Below are 17,358 nucleotides of genomic sequence, written 5' to 3'. Positions count from 1 at the left end.
GTCCAAAAGATTTTCACCCTGTTTTGAGTGAATATGACAGCAAGAATTACTTAATTTTAAATAAGTAAGTAAAACTTTATTTATATGTCACCTTTTTAACACAAAGGGCTTGAACTTATGCACTTATGAATAATGTGTTTTACTAAATTTATTCATATAAAAATAAGCAAATAAGTTTCAATTGACACTCCAAAAGAAGACCCACATATACAGTATATCTATCTGCAGTCATACAGTGGCTATCAACTGTTGAAAATCATTGACAAAAATAATGTCTCAGTTATCAAGTAGCTGTTTTCTTCCTACAGATCAGAAGGAATGTCTTTTAAAAGTGATCCTCTAGCTAAAGGCTCCCTCATTTAAAAAAAAAACTGAAATAATGGACTATACAGAGGAGTGACAATTACAGAAAAGAAAAAAAAAACATTAAATCCATCATTTGAAGAGTTCCACTCCAAATTAGAAACTTCTACTTCTTACTAATTGGTATTTTAGGAACCTTTGTAATGACTAACAATTGACTGGTCAATCAAACTCAGGTTAGGTTCATTAGTCTGAGAAGTCCCAGTTCTTGTAGCTTACCGACCCTGCTAAAGAATCCCTGAGCGAGACACTGTTGATACTCCTGCACAGTAAATCGTAAAGTGTTATGAGTAAAAAATTATAGTATGCCTGTGGTTTTTTAGGTAGGTTTATATTTTTGTACTTTCCCTGTGATTTTGATCTTTTTTAGTGATGGAATGTAACAAAAGTATATTTGAGGTACTTTACAAGAGTATTTCCATTTTATGCAACTACTTCACTCCACTACATCTCAGAGGCAAATATTTTTCTTTTGGCTCTTCTACATTTGGCTGACAGCTTTAGTTACTTTTCAGATTACACTTTGTCATACCTTTCTTGTGCAGTAAAAACTGCTATCTTTAAGTGCAATAAGAATAATATTGTGTGTGCACATCCAAGGAATATGAAACAATGAAATGTAAAATAAAGTTTTATTAAGAGGCAGACAAGCAAGAGACAATTAACATTCTCTGCAGAAATTATGTTTTGTAATGAAAGTCTTCCTTTGAATCCTCTGTAACTTTTTCACACACAGTGCTCTAAACATTCACATGCCACCTGCTGCACCTCCCCATGCACCTCCTTTATGTCCTCCATGTCAAGCACCACCCCTCTGGGCACGCCTCTTCCTTCTGCCACCCCTTCCACCTCTGAAGGACCCAGCACCCGGTTCCACACCCTGAACCCTGCCACCTGCCCAGCAAAACCCTCTGCAGGGTCAAACCCTCCCCCAACGGTGTCCTGCTCCTGGCCAAGCACCACTGATCCCCCTCCGGGAATCTCCCAGCCCTTCCCAAAGTTGGAGCCTGAGGAGGCGAGGCGCCGGTCGATGTAGTGCCAGAAACGACCCTGGATGGAGGACCAGACGACGCACAGGTGGTGCCAGCGGGCATCCAGCAGCAACGACACAGGGAGACGGCGATAGACAGGATCTCCAATGACAAAGTCAAGGGAGGGGGGAGGAAGAGGGGTTGGAAGATGAGGAAGAAGCAGAGAAGGATCCAGATGAGGCAGAGGAGTTGCATCCATACAGAACTAACTGGTTGTCATTGGCGTCAGTGGCATAAGAGAGCAGTGTGCCGACATGTGAGGCCTCCACAAGGAGCCACAAACACACAGAGAGCTCAGGAAGGTCCGGGAGAGTCGTGGAGAAGGTGACATAGTTCTCCTCTGAGGCCGAGGGGAAGAACAGCATGGAGTCCACATTACAGACTGCAGACAGAGGGAGAGAGAAGATACAGTATGTGCTAACATGTAAAAAAAGAAGAGACATATCTCACCCTTTGTTAAATACAAGAGAAGACACAGGAGAAAGCTTTACCTACAACCAGGCTGTTGTCATGACTTAAAGTTAATAAAATATTAGTCAACATTACATTAAACCAGACTAAACCGTATAAATAATTGGGAATGGTAAATCTAAAAATTGTATTTAATGCAGCAACCCACCAAACCACAGAAACCTGTTGTGGAGGTTCTAACTGTTACTTACTGGTTGCATCCTTTTTGGGAACTGGTCTTACAGGGATCTTTTGCCTCACAGGAAGCTGGAGGAGGTTGTGGATCACTGAAGACTTCACCTTTGTGTCCCTTTCTTCCTCCTCTCCATCCCACCCCCTCTCCCTGGGCTGATAAGATGGAGGCTGAGGGAGAGCATCTGAAGCCTGGGACTGTGGAGCCTCCAGTCTGGTCCTGCTCTGTCTGTCTTTGGTGGGTTCAGGATGGGTTGGAGCCTGAGACGAGGGCTGGAGCCCCGAGGGGCGACTGAGGTTATGTGACTGGGGGTGTCTCTGACGATAAAACTGAGGCTGTGACTGCCGTTGGACCTGGGGCTGGGCATGAAGATAAGGCACAGTCTGCCGTGTATGGAGCTTCTCCTGCTGGATCGGGTAAGGCCTTGTCTGGGTCTGCACCTGGATCTGTGACTGGGGATGGTAAGGGGCATAATCTGTGGACTTGGAGGTAGGATTTGGATACTGGACTATCTGTGGATGATATTCTGGAGGTCTTCTTCTCTGGGCCTTTGAATGTTTAGGCTGATTTGGTGTTGCCTGGTACTGGTGGGGCTGTGGGGGGCTTCTGCTCTGAGCTGTGGATTGTGAATGATTATCAGTCTGGGAATAAGGGATACCCTCTGGTCTGGGTTGGGTTTGTCCATCCAGAATCCTTCCAGGCCTGCCTCCTCTATGTGTGTGACTTCTCCTGCGTGGTTCATAGAATTCCTGGGGTGTGATGTTGGAGCTGAGCGGCTCTCCTGCCCTCCACAACCCTCTGGGTTTCCCTTCTCCATTCCACTGCAGGACCTCCCCAAGCCGGCCCTCGAGCCGGTTCACACGCAGTGCCTGGTTTTTCAGGGATTCCTGCAACCCTTTCAACCCAACAATCAGCTCATCACGCTGGACCTGAAGGGCAGCCAGCCTCTCCTCTTGGCTCTGGAGTTCTAGGGTGAGGTTGGAAAAGTCCTGACCGGGATCAGGCATCTGCTTCTGGGCATGGCGGCGGTTCTCCCTCACAGCCCTCTCCACCAAAGCCAGACGACCCTCCATCCGCTTGCTCTTCTTCTCAAGCTTCCTACTCCACTCTCTGGGATAGTAACAGCATGAGAAAACTATTATTTCATTTATAAAATAAATGCATCATGGTCCATGAACCATCATTTTTATTCATATTTTGTCCAAAACTGTAAAATGTTTTTAAAATATTTTGAACACTGCATTGTCAAAGTCACTAATGTTGGCTTTGATAAATATTTGTAAAACCCAAAGACAGATGTAAAGCACAATTGATCACGAAAAAAAAGCATGTTTCAGCCCAACTGCAATGAAATACGGTTTTAAATGTATGTCAACAGGTAAGATCTTATAGATATTATAGGTTGGATATAAAAATATAGTATACTTGTGTTGCATAAGAAGAAATGTGTCCAGTCAGACAATGATGTCCAAAATATGTCCTGTTAATCATCAATTCCAGCCACCCACTCAAAAATCCTTTTTAAAGTTTGAGTATGACTTTAAATTCTATCCTTTTTTCTATCTTTATGAAGATCTAATTCCTATAATTTTCTGAGCTGGACTACAGTAAATTGCCCTTCCTCCTCTTGTTCAGTCTATTCTCTTTCCATGATGCTTTTACTTGCCAAACACAATCAGCAGGGATTTGTCAAACATATATCAGCCCACACATATATTTACAGTTGACCTTTAGTGTTTGTTCCCAAGCTCTAACCTGAGACCTTCTATTTCTTGAGTTGTGCTCTGCTTGAGGTGCTCAAGGTCCTCTGACATGTGGTGCCAGTGGTCACTCAAGGCCTGAACACGGCTCCCTAGCCCCCCCGAGGAGTTTCTGTTCTGGTTCAGGGCCAACATGTCCAAACGAGCCTGGGTCAGCGCCTGGAACTGCTGGAACTAACAGAAAAGAAATGTCTTTTCACAAGCCTTTCTGCAGCTGTTTGGTGACTGATTTAAAGGTCAAGAACATTCTCAAAGCCTCTAAAAGAAGGAGAAAAAACACATACATAACGTGTCTGTGATGACTTTTCCTCTTGAACAATCACCATTGTTGCAATAGTTTTCCAACCATTTCAGCTACTTGCAGTACTTTTACAAAATGACTCATAACATATCTGCTTTACAAAGGTAGGACAGAAACTGTAAAGTTGAGGAAAAGGGGTTTGAAGCTAAAACTCCTAAACTGTGTAACAGATGTATAAGTTGTAAAACCCTAATTTCATGCCTTTGGGAACCATTCTGCCAAATAGGTGCCTTTTCCATCCCTGAACACTATCTGTATAATACATTATACTATCATGCAAAGTGTCTTGTGCTTTGTTCTAATTGTAATTTGAAGAAAAATGTTAATAAACACTGCTTTCCCGCTGACAAAATTGGATTTCCCCTGGTCTGAGGGCCATGGAAAGTATGACATTCAGCCTTAAGTCCAGTCATGTTACTTAAATAATCTTATGCTATTATGTTTGTCCTTTTAAAAGATAGTTTTGGTAAACCTCCTGAAGGTGCTAAGTATTCTCATTTCAGAGGCTGCAGAGACGGCAGTCACTGCTACTCTGCTAAGGCGAGATAGCTTTATTAATCATATCATCATCATCATAAGCTCAGTTACTAAGATATTGGATGATCAAAGTTGAATTTCAAAGGAAACAAGAGAAGTTGTTAAATCAACTATAGCTATAAGGCTATCTCATCAGCTAGCTTTATATATATACTGTAAGTCATGACCCACCCTACTGATTGGCTAGTACTAGTTGCCTTAATTGGTTAGGTTTAGGCATGAGGCATAAGATTGGTCATGACTTCACCATCCCGAGAAAAACATATCACTAGGCTACATATGCATTCATAGACCTCAAAAGATTTTATCATAATATTTCATAATAATATTTCAGTTTAAGTGAAACCCTAGTCCCATCCTTGGTTTTTAAAATGGAAAATAAACTTCACAGATTTACTAATTTCACAGATTTGCATGTAAATGTGGAATGCACTTCACTTTACACTACTACTACTACTTCTATTATATATGCATATAAACATATATTAAGTCATTGAAGAACATCAAGTAAACCCAGCTGTGGCAAGGAGCCACATTTATTCTGAGGATAGTCACATAACTAGTTATAATAAATCTCATTAAGGTTAAAGCACTAACTGTTTGAAAAAACACAAATATGATAACAACATAACTATCCTGTGAATGTAATAATAGAGTTAGCTTCATGTACACACACACAGAGTCAAACTGACCTGCTCGTTGAGTCGTCGTAGTTTCTGGGACACAGGATCAACTGACAGCCCTTTAACAGGCTGAATTTGCAGCAGAAGCATGTGGACCAGGATCAGTGGCCAGTGGCCGGGCCTGAGGCTGCTCATAGTGCGATGGAGTTGGGATAGATGCAGCCGGGAGCCGGGGTCCCTGTCTGGATGTCTGGAGGTGAAGGAACAAATAGAGGAGAAAAAGACATAGCTGAAAAGGGATGGTCTTGATACACACTGTATACACACAATAACCATGCATGCACACACACAATACACAAAAGCACACCCACAAGCTGGAACACACTTTCCATTTTTCCACAATATCACTGGGGACCTCAGAGGAAATGCAGATGGATTTAACAGGTAGTGTCTCTGCCTCTCTCTCACTCTCCTACAAATGAACACAAGAAAAGAGAAAAACAGCTCAAAACAATCTACCAACGGACATCCAGTGTTTATTAAACTGTAGAATAATGGAAGCAGATTTATAAACGCTGTTTAGGGATATTACAGTGCTGGGAATGATGTTGCTCTGGTCTTTCTCCACTACAGTCCCACATTAAATTCTTTTAACTGGATCTTCCATTGATAAAATTTTCATTCATGACCTTCCTGTCGGACAAATGATTACTGTTCAACCAGCAAAACGAGTAAAGGGGAACTTGTGATAGACATTTGACACATGACACATTATTTAGTAAACCAAAACAGCTGATATAGTTTTCCTGGTTTTAGTGAAAAATACAGTGCATGCTTTTAATTGTACTTGTGTGTATGTGTGGTAATACTGCAGCTGTAAATCCCATGATGTGTGGGCTGGTGGAGAAGCAGCCTGTACTTTCCTCTTCCCCCAACCCAACTGGCAGGGGATCTGGCTCTCTTCTTCTTCTGCTTTCTCTCTGACTGACCCAATCCAGGAATAATGCTGTTTATCCCTCCCTTCCGCTTTCTGCTCATGATCAGGTTGCAACAATGTGGCTTCATTTACACTGGGCTTTAAAAGTTCACCACTGACTGCAAAAATATGACCAATATGTTTTTTACAAGTCAGTGTAGATGCATTTTATTCTGTCAATAGACTATGTCACAGAGTATTCTGTGACAGTTTTCGTTCTACAAATGTATAAGCCTGGGATTCAAATGTCAAAAAGTCTTTAAATTTCATTGTTTTACTTTAAAAAGTTAAAATCATTGCTAAGCCTAGTAAGTGCATCTTATTCAAATCACTCAATAATTCACACGACAAATTGCAGATCAGTTTCAGTTGTGAAAGTCCAGTGTAAACACAGTTTCCAGTTTCACTTTCATTATGACCATTTAACCTGTAACCTCTCTCTCTCGTTTTCAGTCAGTCAGCCTCCAAAACTTAATCACACGTTGTCCATCGGAGGATCAAGTCCATCAGTTGAATGGAGTAGACATGATTTGAGATATGCTTTTTTAGGATTATATTTTTAACCATCTTGCTTTCATTTTTCTTCCTTGTCTGCAAAGAAGGATCGCCTTTGTTGGAAGACTGATTGGAGCTTACTGGAATGAAACTTTTCCTCTTGCAGTGTTTTTCAGAGGGCAGCATTTTTTTTTTTTACTTCAGTAATATTTGATCCCTTCGTGAGGAGAACAAATTTTACAGATCCTGAAACAGATTGAATAAATCAGACACCTTTGATAAAGGAGAGCAGACATGGGTGAAGAGACTCCCCTGCTGAACACAAGACCAACATCACCTGAATCCAAGGTTTGAAACATTTCACTCATTTGAATTGATCTTAAAATCTCATCAGCAGTTTATAGATTTACTATGTGATTTACTATGTGAACAAAACTGTAAATTCTCCATCACTTGTTTAGGGATTACAGTCTATTTATTGTGACTGTTTCAGACTGGTTTGTAGTGTTGATTTTGCTTAGATTAGTCTAGTTAGGTAACAGTTTAACAAAAATTAACAAAAAACATTTTAAAGCCTAAAAAGTTAGCCTCCCAAATTTCAGACTAAATCAGAGCTAAGAGCCATGTTTCCATGGTAACAATTACTGACACTTGTTGGATCACCTACACCAAAAGACAAAAGAAGAAGCTAAACATGGCTCAACATTTTCAGTTTTTTAACAATGTCGTGGTGCAAGTAACCTGTTGTACAAAGTCGACTTGACTGACAACTGAGCAGAAGCATTGAGCCCTGTCACATTATGAAGCCACAGCATGTGAGCTCTGCTACAGGTCTGCACTGCACCGAGACTTTATACAACTGGATGTTTTTTTGTTTTATTTACACTCCTGTAAAATGTCCTGTAACTGTTGAATTTAATGCACAATCATAATTTATGTTGGTGAAACCAGGCACAGAGAGTTCAAGAAGGTGATAGCAGGCAGACTCAAGGAGATTATCAAAGACTGAACGAAGGTGGCTTGTTAACACGGTGCAATCATGATACACATGTAGCACAAAAGCTCAACCCATCTTCTTGAAGTGTGACTCATGCTCATGTGCACACAGCTAAGGACATCCTTCCCCCCTAACTAACCAACAATAACTCCAGTAAATAGGTCCTACAGTCACTATGTGTGTCCATCACACCTTAAAAAGGTAGATGATAAATATTACTACGTCCGTCAGCCAGCCAGGCCTTCAACAATCCTCACCAGTTTGCAAAGAAAGCCCTATAATCATTACAAAACAAAGTAAACAAAACATTAAACTTAGTAACTGTTACTGCATAAAAGCAGGAAGTATTTGTCAGTTTGGTAAGTCTGCATACTAAGTGCTTAAAAACCCCAACTGAGTTTAGAAGTGATGTGCAGACAGTTTAAATGCTGCACTTACAGAAAGCATTGTGCCTGAAACAGAAGCTTCCAGTGAGTAAAACTGAACTAAAGTAACCTGCCTAAAGTCAATTCAAACATATTGCAGCTCTTCCTCTTTTTTTATCCTGGTAAAATATTGGTACCAAGTACTTCCCAGAGATCACCTGTCCTCATGCAGGCAATCCTGTGATAAATTCATCTTGGGATTTTCCGCGAGTTAAGTCGAACCAGAAATAAAAAACAAGCATTACTTTTGTGTACTAGAAGTGTTTATTCTTACTAATCTATTTATTTCTATAATCTATATAATCTATAATTATATTTTGAAGAGAAAGCTGTGACTAGATCCCAAACTTCCCTTTAATCTGAATTCTGTCACTTGAATTGCACCTACATTGGCTCTGAATAATAAATAATTAAAGTATCTATGTAGGGATGCAGTTTATCCTCCGAGTTTTAACTTGTCCACATCCTTCTACTCCAGATCAACAACTCCAAACTGTTCCTGGCCGTCTTCTCGGCCGTCTTGGGGAACTTCAACTTCGGTTACTCCCTGGTCTACTCATCTCCGGTCCTGCCAAAGCTCCAGAGCCCCGATGCCGACCCCCGGCTCAGAATGGACACGGAGCAGGCTGCCTGGTTCGGCTCAATCTACACACTGGGTGCAGCAGCCGGAGGGCTGGGGGCCATGCTGCTCAACGATATGATTGGACGGAAGCTGAGCATCATGACGTCAGCAGTGCCGTCGACTATTGGGTGGGTCCCAGCAACCAACACACAGCCAGCAAACTGTGGAGAACATTAATTCTCTTGTATTTAAGTATTTCTATGTTATGCTGCTTCCACTCCACTACATTTCAGAGGGAAATATGGTATTTTGTACTTCACTATATTTATTGAACAGCTAATGAGTTACTACACCTACACAGGTATGTTTACACTGGCTGATTAGATCTCTAGTCAAGTGGAGGTATTCTGGGAAAGACATGTCATCTAACTCTATGAAGGAATACAAACAGGGTGTTTCGCCCGAACATACCAGAAGGCTGAGGGAGATCAATCAAGTGCAGTACTTTGCAGTCCTGAGAGGAGGTCTAATTAGGCAACATAAGTGAAATCACATTTGTGAATGGACTATTGGAGCCATCACTATAATATTAGGCATTATTGTTGATAAGGGTACTAAATAGTATAATTAGGTAGAATCTGTGACGAGCTACAGCATTACCATCCTGCTTATCTATAGTAACAAATCAATAATATATAAAATACAACAGCCTGACAGCCTCCACTCCGCATGATAAGTTACTTTTAATTACTACACCTACTTTAAATGCAGGACTTTTAATTGTAACAAGAGTATTTTTACACTGTAGCGTTGCTTCTTTTTACTTAAGTGAAGTATCTGAATACTTCTTTAATGACTTTCTTGTAGATAGCTAATAGGAGATGATGCACTAAGCTGTAAGAGACACACCCACCCACTCAGAACAATGCTTCTTATATATAATATATATATATATATATATATATATATATGAAATCAAATCACTTAAAAATTGTCCTCTTCCTACTATTTCCCTGTATATCATGCTTTATAACTGTGTCCATCATGATGTGAGAAAACAGAGAAACAACTGCATACTGCATACACAAATGAAATTGATTTGCAAAAGGAGATTTATTAATGGTACCTTATGGCAAAACTTTAAATACACTGAAATGTGCTTGATTTAAAAATTACCATCTGTATATGTGTCTTAGATACATGCTGATGGGAGGGGCTGTGGATCTGTGGATGCTCCATGTGGGCCGTTTCCTCACAGGCGTTGCTGGAGGGATGACAGCAGCGTCCATTCCTGTAGGTTACCATGGTTACAGAAACTTTTCTTAACCCATTTATGCAAGTTTTCCCCTCTTTTGTCCAACAAAAGCCCCTTGTTCTTTGTGCTAGTAGACAGGAATTTTGCCCTCTCTTTTAAATCAGAGATTTTGATATGACAGTCCTGAAACAAATTATATAAATGGCTATAATGTTAATTTGAATGTTTTCAATTGTATATTACTCTCGTGGGTTGTTATTCCTAAATTCATACTACATCTGTTTGTGTGTCTTTTGTGTGTATATCACAGGTTTACATCTCAGAGATCTCCCATAAAGGAGTGAGAGGGGCTCTGGGCTCCTGCCCTCAGATCACTGCTGTGTTTGGGGCCCTGGCACTCTACGCCCTGGGTAGGAAACATACTGATACTGCTGCATAAATACTAATGTACAATAAGATGTAAACTGCAACTTGACTGGCTGGTGGAGGCATACAACTACAGTGTGGTAATCGTAGTTTATATATTGAAACTACTTATCCAGAGCAGTTAACAATTCCTGAAAATACAGGGAGGTTCAGTATTGCATTTTTCACCAAGCTCCTACTCTTACTATCTATTACTTACAGGTCTGGTCGTACCATGGCGGTGGCTGGCAGTGGCGGGAGAGCTGCCGGCTGTGCTGATGGTTGTGCTGCTGGCGTTCATGCCCTGCTCCCCCAGGAGGCTCATCTCTCTGGGCAGAGAGCAGCAGGCTGAGAAGGCCCTCCGCTGGCTGAGGGGAAAACACTACGACACACAAATCGAGCTCAGTGCCATACAGGTAGCATAGAACATAACAGCTATAATGTGTTTTTAACAACTTAAAGGGCGAAGTTAAGTGGACCACTGGGCTCATCTAAGTTTAAAGGATGAGACAGACGAGGTTTTAAGGTGGTAACATCACACTCACACATTGACTTCAGTGGTAGACATGCTAGAGGCAAAGACCTTTCATTAGAATTTTTTTTAATAAATACAAAGTAGTGCACACCGTTTCTTTATGTGTTTATGTGTGCCTCCCAATACAGCACAGCATCAACACACGGGGTAAAGTCACATGGTCGCAGCTGGCCACACCCCTTTACTACCGTCCAATCATCATCTCAGTGGTGATGCGTTTCCTGCAACAGATGACGGGGATCACGCCCATCCTGGTCTACTTGGAGCCAATCTTTTCCAAAAGCAAAGTTTCCCTGGAGCCCAGGTTGGACATCTAATTGTATTCAACTTTATATATTATTTATATATATATATATATATATATATATATATATATATATATATATATATATACGATTTCTTCTCCTTTTTTGTCCCTTGGTTTGGTTTTTATTTCTTATGTAAAAGTTAGTTTACTAGATAATTAATGATTTATCTACCTACCTCCCCAAGTATCAAGCATTGTGCAAATCACTATTTATTAATTATTATTAATTAATGTTAACTTAACCTTGTTCTGTGTCTGTCAGGTATGATGCTGCCATTGTGGGAGCAGTCCGCCTCTTTTCTGTTGCCATCGCAGCCTTTTTAATGGACAGGGCGGGACGCAAAGCCCTGCTGTACACGTCAAGCATGCTGATGTTCCTGTCCACTCTAACTCTGACCATGATCTACCACACCACAGCTTGCCCTCCAGGCCCTGCCCCGCCTAATCTCACTGTGAGTTTGGACTACAGCTCCCATAGCACCACTGGATACACTGCACCAAGCATCATTCCTCTCATCAGCACCATGGTGTTTATATTTGGTGAGTGTCCAGTAAAGTCCACGATTTACCCAATCAAGGCTCCTAGTGGATTCATTGTAAAGTTGATTGATTCAGGATCCCCTGACTTTAAATGTAGCGCCACCATCAGGTTAAAGTTTTTTGTTTGTCCAATACTTTGGTCTTTGACTACATTCCTGTAGTGTCAGCTGTACTTTTGTGTTTAGTGCTAATCAACAAATGTTAGCGTGCTGATGTTAGCATTCAGCTAAATGCATAGGTCTTGTAAACTCTTGGTTTTTGGTTCATTTCAGTTCACACTGCCCAGGTTCAAGCAAACTACCACTTGTAAAAAAAAAACACGTGCAAAACGTGTGCAGTTAGCTTGTTTGTTGGGATAAGATTTGATAACCTGTCAGGCATGTATTTAATGAAGCATGTGCTGTTTGGTGTTACCTTTTGTCTTGTTCCAACACGTTTAGACCTGTTATGTCCTCAGGTCATTTTGTTGTATTTGAAGCTCTTGAGGCATGAATAACCGTTCTCTATTACACATCAACGTCAATGTCCTCATGCTCATTTAATTGTTTTCAATTTTATTGTCACGCCTTACTTAATTGGGGAAACATTTCAGACATCACTGTGTGGTTATGGTGTTTTTTGGATTCAATGATATTGCTCTCACCTGTCCGATCAGAAGTAGAGGACCTTTTTCTTACAACTTAGATTGAGTCTGATAAACTCCTCTCAACATGGTGTGACCATTCCCTAACAAAGCGCTGCACATGCGTTCTTTGTGCTTTTATTGTATCATAATATCATATGCTTTATTATGAGCGGTTTGCTTTGTCATCACATTGTTGCTTGTCTCCTAGGATACGCCATGGGATGGGGTCCAATCACGTGGTTGCTGATGTCAGAGGTGTTGCCGCTGGTTGCCAGGGGCGTGGCTTCAGGTCTGTGTGTGACTGTCAGCTGGTTGACGGCCTTTATGCTCACGCACGCCTTCACACACCTGGTGGACAGGTACGGCCTGTACGTGCCCTACCTGTGTTTTACGGTGGTGTGTGTGCTCTGTCTGCTGTTTAACGCCGTATGCATCCCCGAGACTCGCGGCCGCTCACTGGAAGAGATTGAGAACTATTTCAGGACGGGACGTACGTTCACCATCAACCGGAGTCCTTCCACTGTACAGTCGAGCTGAAACCTAATGATCCCTTTGATCAAATATTCAGTTGTTCCCATGGTGTACCTCTAAAACAGGGCAACTTTAAAGTGATTTTGAATATCAGAATTAAGGGTCTCATGATAGAGGTTGTATGTTGAACAGAGTGTAAAGCCCTCTGAGAAAAGGACTCAAATATTTACTGAGCACAGATGGACCAATGTAAGTCTAAGACATTAGACATAAAGATGTATATATACATGTTTCTTTTATTTCTTTTGAACTGATGTAACACAATTTGTATTCAGTCTATTGTCAGACTAACCTCCCTGTGCCAGGTGGTTTGTTACACAGAACCATATGGGAATATGTCGCCACAAAAGGGCAAGCACTTTCAAAAAATACTGGGCAGGTTATTGGATGAACCATCTGTCTATCACCGTCTAGTAAGAGCAAACCATATGACGTAGTAGTTATATATAACGAGCCCAACACTGCTCATACTGTATATCACACATCTTAAACATAGTTTGTGTCAGTTTAACTTACTGATGTACACGCAATGTACACACATAGCAACACTGATTAAACTACCGCAGCAGAGATTAAGTGCAACATCGATACCTACCCCCTTTTTCTGGTAAGCTACCATGGAGTTAGCAACAATAATGAACTCCAACATGTCTGAAAGCATTATACACTGTGTACTACAGTATGTGCAACCATGTTCCAAAAGAGGAAGACAGTTTATCATTAAATATTTCACAGAAATGACAGACAGACTGTGGATGTTGCCTGTCTGCTTAGCTGTCGGACACATTGGTTGTGTACAAGCTCAATACAATATTTTTGTCAATGTTGTATTCATACATTTAAGAAACGCCACAGATGTTTCAGGTCGGGTCAGTATTTTGTTATAGCAATAAGTTATGAAGGCTAGGACAGGAAGTGATGTGGTTGGCACACACTGGTGGCTCAGCAGGCTAGGTCACATGCTGTAGTCTCAGTGTCGTAAGTTTGAGTCAGAGTCTGAGTCTGACTCAGAGCCATTAATGTACATCTCAGCCTCCCCATCCTTCCAGTTTCTCCAGTAACAGCATCTTTATGTTGCTAAATCACACCAGTTTACTGCTCTTTGAGTGGACATAGGACTTATGGACACAGGACGTATATAATTGTACACAATTTTACATACATGTGCACAATATACCAGCTATAAGTGGTGAGTATGAGTGTGTTTGCCTAAGAAATGTATAACACGATAGGTGATCCTGGAGGTATGTGCTTGGTTCAATAACAGCTGTTCAAAACCCTTTAGCCAAATGGATCCAATGTTACTTTAGAGTCTGATCTAATCTAATAATGCAGACATAACTATGTCTGTGTATGCAGTCTTGTGCAAATATGCTTGATTGACATGCTTAGTTTTACCAAAGAAGGGATGACACAATGCAAGTTTCGGTGTGTGTGTGTGTGTGTGTGTGTGTGTGTGTGTGTTTGTGTGTGTGTGTGTGTGTGAGACCGCACCTTACCAAAGCAGTGTGTTCGTTGATGACAAGCAAGAGAAAGGCTATGAAAAGGTTTGTAAAACCACTTTGCTCTACATACAGTACATACAATTAAATGTAACCTATGCATTGCAACAAGTGCAGAAAAAAAAACCTTTTCCAGTATCAGTCAAGGGATGTGAGAGTTTATTTCTGAGCTCCCTTTGACGGTGTATTTCTGTCACTGGATCACTGGTCAAACAGACGTGTTGTAGTCACTCCAGCAGCTACAGTGGTGTTAGTCAAAGATAATGTTTCAGGGATGATGATTTTATATATACTGTCAACAGGGATGATACATAAACAGTAAAATAATTGCTCTCTGGTTTGTTCATCTTTACATCTGCCATTTTGTCAGCTCTGTGTCCGAAATATTTACAGCCATCTTTTATCTAACTATCTGTATTTACTCTTTCATTATTGGTTAGTGATTATTGATTTGTAGTTTAGTAGAATTTAGTTTTTCTATGATCAGCTTGCTGCTAATCAAGCTAGCCACTATATTAGCTGTCTGAAGCTAATGTGTTGCTGATAAATTATTAAGTAGCTATATAGCTAACAGCTATCTGTTGAATTACAGTTGGAATACCTGCTGCATATTTTACTCTTTTTATTTTGACTCTTGGGGACTCGTATGTGTACGTTCACTAGATTAGATTGAGAACAATAAAATAAACCATTATGAGACAATTGTTTGACCAAGGGGAAATTAAGATGAAGAAAAAACTTTGTCACTGTTGAACTTCAGATTAAAAAAACAATTGGCTTAATCAACTTGTTAGACAGGACACATTCTTGGAATAATTACTTGCAGCTATATCAAAGTTCAGTCATAAACAGACACACAGTACTGTTAAAAGATACATGTTGCTATGTCAGATATGCATCTCTTAAGGGGATTGTGACATTGTTGTGGCACAAGCCTGTTTGTGAGCATCCCTGTAATGCTGGTACTACATGTGTGACGAGTTGTATATAACAATTTATTCATACATCCAATTTATTTTGAGTTAAACATAATTTCAGCGAATTTCAGTTTGATATTATCACAGTTACTATAGTATCTATTTTTAGAACATGTAATTTCATTTATGGTTGTTGTGAATGTATTTGAAGAATATGCAACGAGTGAGTAATACCAAGAAGAGGAATGCAGATAGGTAATGCAGATCCTTATCTGTGTGGTTTAATGGTTCGTCGATCTGTTGGTAATGCCTCGGGTCTCCAGTGGGGGGATCGCGCTCCTCTTCCTCATTCAATACAGACGAGTGAAGGAAAGAGCTGCGTGTGTGTTTTCCTCATCTTTCTCTCGTTACTATTCCCCTTTTTAAGGGCACAACACGTTTTTGTCAACTAAACAATAATTCATTTTGTACTAGAATTGTTTTGTTAATCACATACATGAGTAAATAAATATGAAATTGCTCTTTTTGGTCATTTATTTCTTTATCTTTAAATAAAAACAAGATTGTGAAGTTCCAGCAACACTAAGAGAACAAGAGTTACTTATTACTAAGTAAGTAAGTTAGTAAGTATTAGTAATATTATCTTTAATGTCTTTAAAATCATCAACTCTTTATCAATGACTTACAATCCTCATCCCAATGATTATATATGTATGTGTATATATTTATATAAATGCTTATCTGAATCACATAAAACATAAAACTCAAAGCAATAATGACTATGCAAAACAGGAGTCACATTTTTTGTCATCCTCCACATCAGTGGGTTAGAAAAAAAACGCAGACAAGCAGGTTAACAGCTGTGTGGCGAGACAGCAGGTAGTTGGAGACACTGATAGATTTTAACTTAATTCACTGAGTATTTATATACGTGGTGAGTCATAGGCTATTTTTATACTTCTGATAATAACCACCTCTTCTCTTTTTCCACCACTTCCTCCTTTCTCATTACCTGCCTGCTGCCTCCAGTGGGAAGATTTTTTTAAGTTGATATGAGTGTGTCTTTGCACATTGATGGTAAATGATGGTTTCTAGTCTTCCGACCACTCAAAGTGCTTTTACACTACATGGCACATTTGCCCTTTCACACACATTCACTCAGTGATCAGTCAAACAGAAACTAACTCATTCACACACCGCAATTCAGGGTTCAGTATCTTGCTCAAGGATACTTTGACATGTGGCACCAGGAGACAGGGATCGAACCAGCAACCTTCCGATTAGGGGATGACCCACTCTGCCTCTGCGCCACATTGATGTGAGAATTGATATACATTTATGGCAGCAACATTGTTAATTCTGCCTTTATGAATTATTTTTAGTAATCATTGGTAGATTTGTTTTTATCAAAGATATCTGTGAGTGCTCCCATATACTTTTATGACTACAAGTGAGTGTTGTTATGTGCAGCATTTAATTCAAATAATCACAATGTTCTCCCTGATTGATGCTAAGGGTCTGTATTTACTAAAAACAAAGTCAGGAAAAAGTCCAACACATCAAAAGAATCATCTCATGTGTTGATATTCTGATAAATTAGCTGACGTGTTTCAGCATTAAGCCTGTATCAGAGCATCTACAAAACCAGTGAACCAGTCCCTTACTAAAAAGCTCATCTTGTGATCAGCAAAAAATAAAATACAATAAAAACACTCATCCTATTTATATATTTTTATTTCTTATTTCTTGACTCTTTTGGGAAATATGAACAAACCCCCTATTTAGTGTTTTCTCTGCCTTTTAAAGGTCCAGTGTGTAACATTTACAAGAATCTATTGGCAGAAATAGAATATAATATTCATAGATAGTTTTTCATTGGTGTCAACCTTAAAATAACAATTGTTGTGTTTTCTTTAGCTTAGAATGAGCCATTTTTTATCTACGGAGGACTGGGTCTGTTTCTACAGTAGCCCAGAACAGACAAACCAAACACTGGCTCTAGATAGGGCCTTTTGCATTTTTTGGGAG

The 17,358-nt window shown here is 40.0% G+C and overlaps 2 protein-coding genes across 2 annotated transcripts; one reads left to right on the top strand and one right to left on the bottom strand.

Annotated features, from left to right (window-relative positions):
- Positions 1–978: 978 nt before the first annotated feature.
- On the bottom strand, positions 979–5,730 carry LOC127355881 (pentraxin-4). The gene is made up of 6 exons (XM_051387149.1): positions 5,644–5,730; positions 5,328–5,508; positions 3,793–3,971; positions 2,057–3,147; positions 1,567–1,776; positions 979–1,517 (listed from the first exon to the last, which is right to left on the bottom strand). Exons 2-6 carry the CDS (start codon positions 5,451–5,453, stop codon positions 1,090–1,092), a joined length of 2,034 nt encoding a protein of 677 aa, XP_051243109.1. The 5' UTR covers positions 5,454–5,508; positions 5,644–5,730; the 3' UTR covers positions 979–1,089.
- Positions 5,731–6,662: 932 nt separating this feature from the next.
- Positions 6,663–15,851, top strand: slc2a6 (solute carrier family 2 member 6). Its single transcript, XM_051387131.1, has 8 exons — positions 6,663–7,077; positions 8,630–8,901; positions 9,910–10,006; positions 10,279–10,378; positions 10,596–10,789; positions 11,037–11,212; positions 11,478–11,755; positions 12,589–15,851. Exons 1-8 carry the CDS (start codon positions 7,024–7,026, stop codon positions 12,915–12,917), a joined length of 1,500 nt encoding a protein of 499 aa, XP_051243091.1. The 5' UTR covers positions 6,663–7,023; the 3' UTR covers positions 12,918–15,851.
- The last annotated feature ends 1,507 nt before the right edge of the window (positions 15,852–17,358 follow it).

This window comes from Dicentrarchus labrax, unplaced genomic scaffold (assembly GCF_905237075.1).
Source record: "Dicentrarchus labrax unplaced genomic scaffold, dlabrax2021, whole genome shotgun sequence".
In the NCBI taxonomy this organism is placed as follows: Eukaryota; Metazoa; Chordata; class Actinopteri; family Moronidae; genus Dicentrarchus; species Dicentrarchus labrax.
This window is presented reverse-complemented; position numbering and strand designations above follow the sequence as displayed.

What these genes read in the sequence shown, in the direction of transcription:
- LOC127355881 (XM_051387149.1), bottom strand. Translation starts at nt 5,453, where the DNA reads ATGAGCAGCCTCAGGCCCGGCCACTGGCCACTGATCCTGGTCCACATG. An exon ending in TACGACGACTCAACGAGCAG is followed by an intron (nt 3,972 to 5,327) that starts GTCAGTTTGACT and finishes CTTTTCTGTTAG; the next exon opens with TTCCAGCAGTTCCAGGCGCT. An exon ending in TCCCAAAAAGGATGCAACCA is followed by an intron (nt 1,777 to 2,056) that starts GTAAGTAACAGT and finishes CTCTGTCTGCAG; the next exon opens with TCTGTAATGTGGACTCCATG.
- slc2a6 (XM_051387131.1), top strand. Translation starts at nt 7,024, where the DNA reads ATGGGTGAAGAGACTCCCCTGCTGAACACAAGACCAACATCACCTGAA. An exon ending in TCGAGCTCAGTGCCATACAG is followed by an intron (nt 10,790 to 11,036) that starts GTAGCATAGAAC and finishes CTCCCAATACAG; the next exon opens with CACAGCATCAACACACGGGG. An exon ending in AAAGTTTCCCTGGAGCCCAG is followed by an intron (nt 11,213 to 11,477) that starts GTTGGACATCTA and finishes TGTGTCTGTCAG; the next exon opens with GTATGATGCTGCCATTGTGG.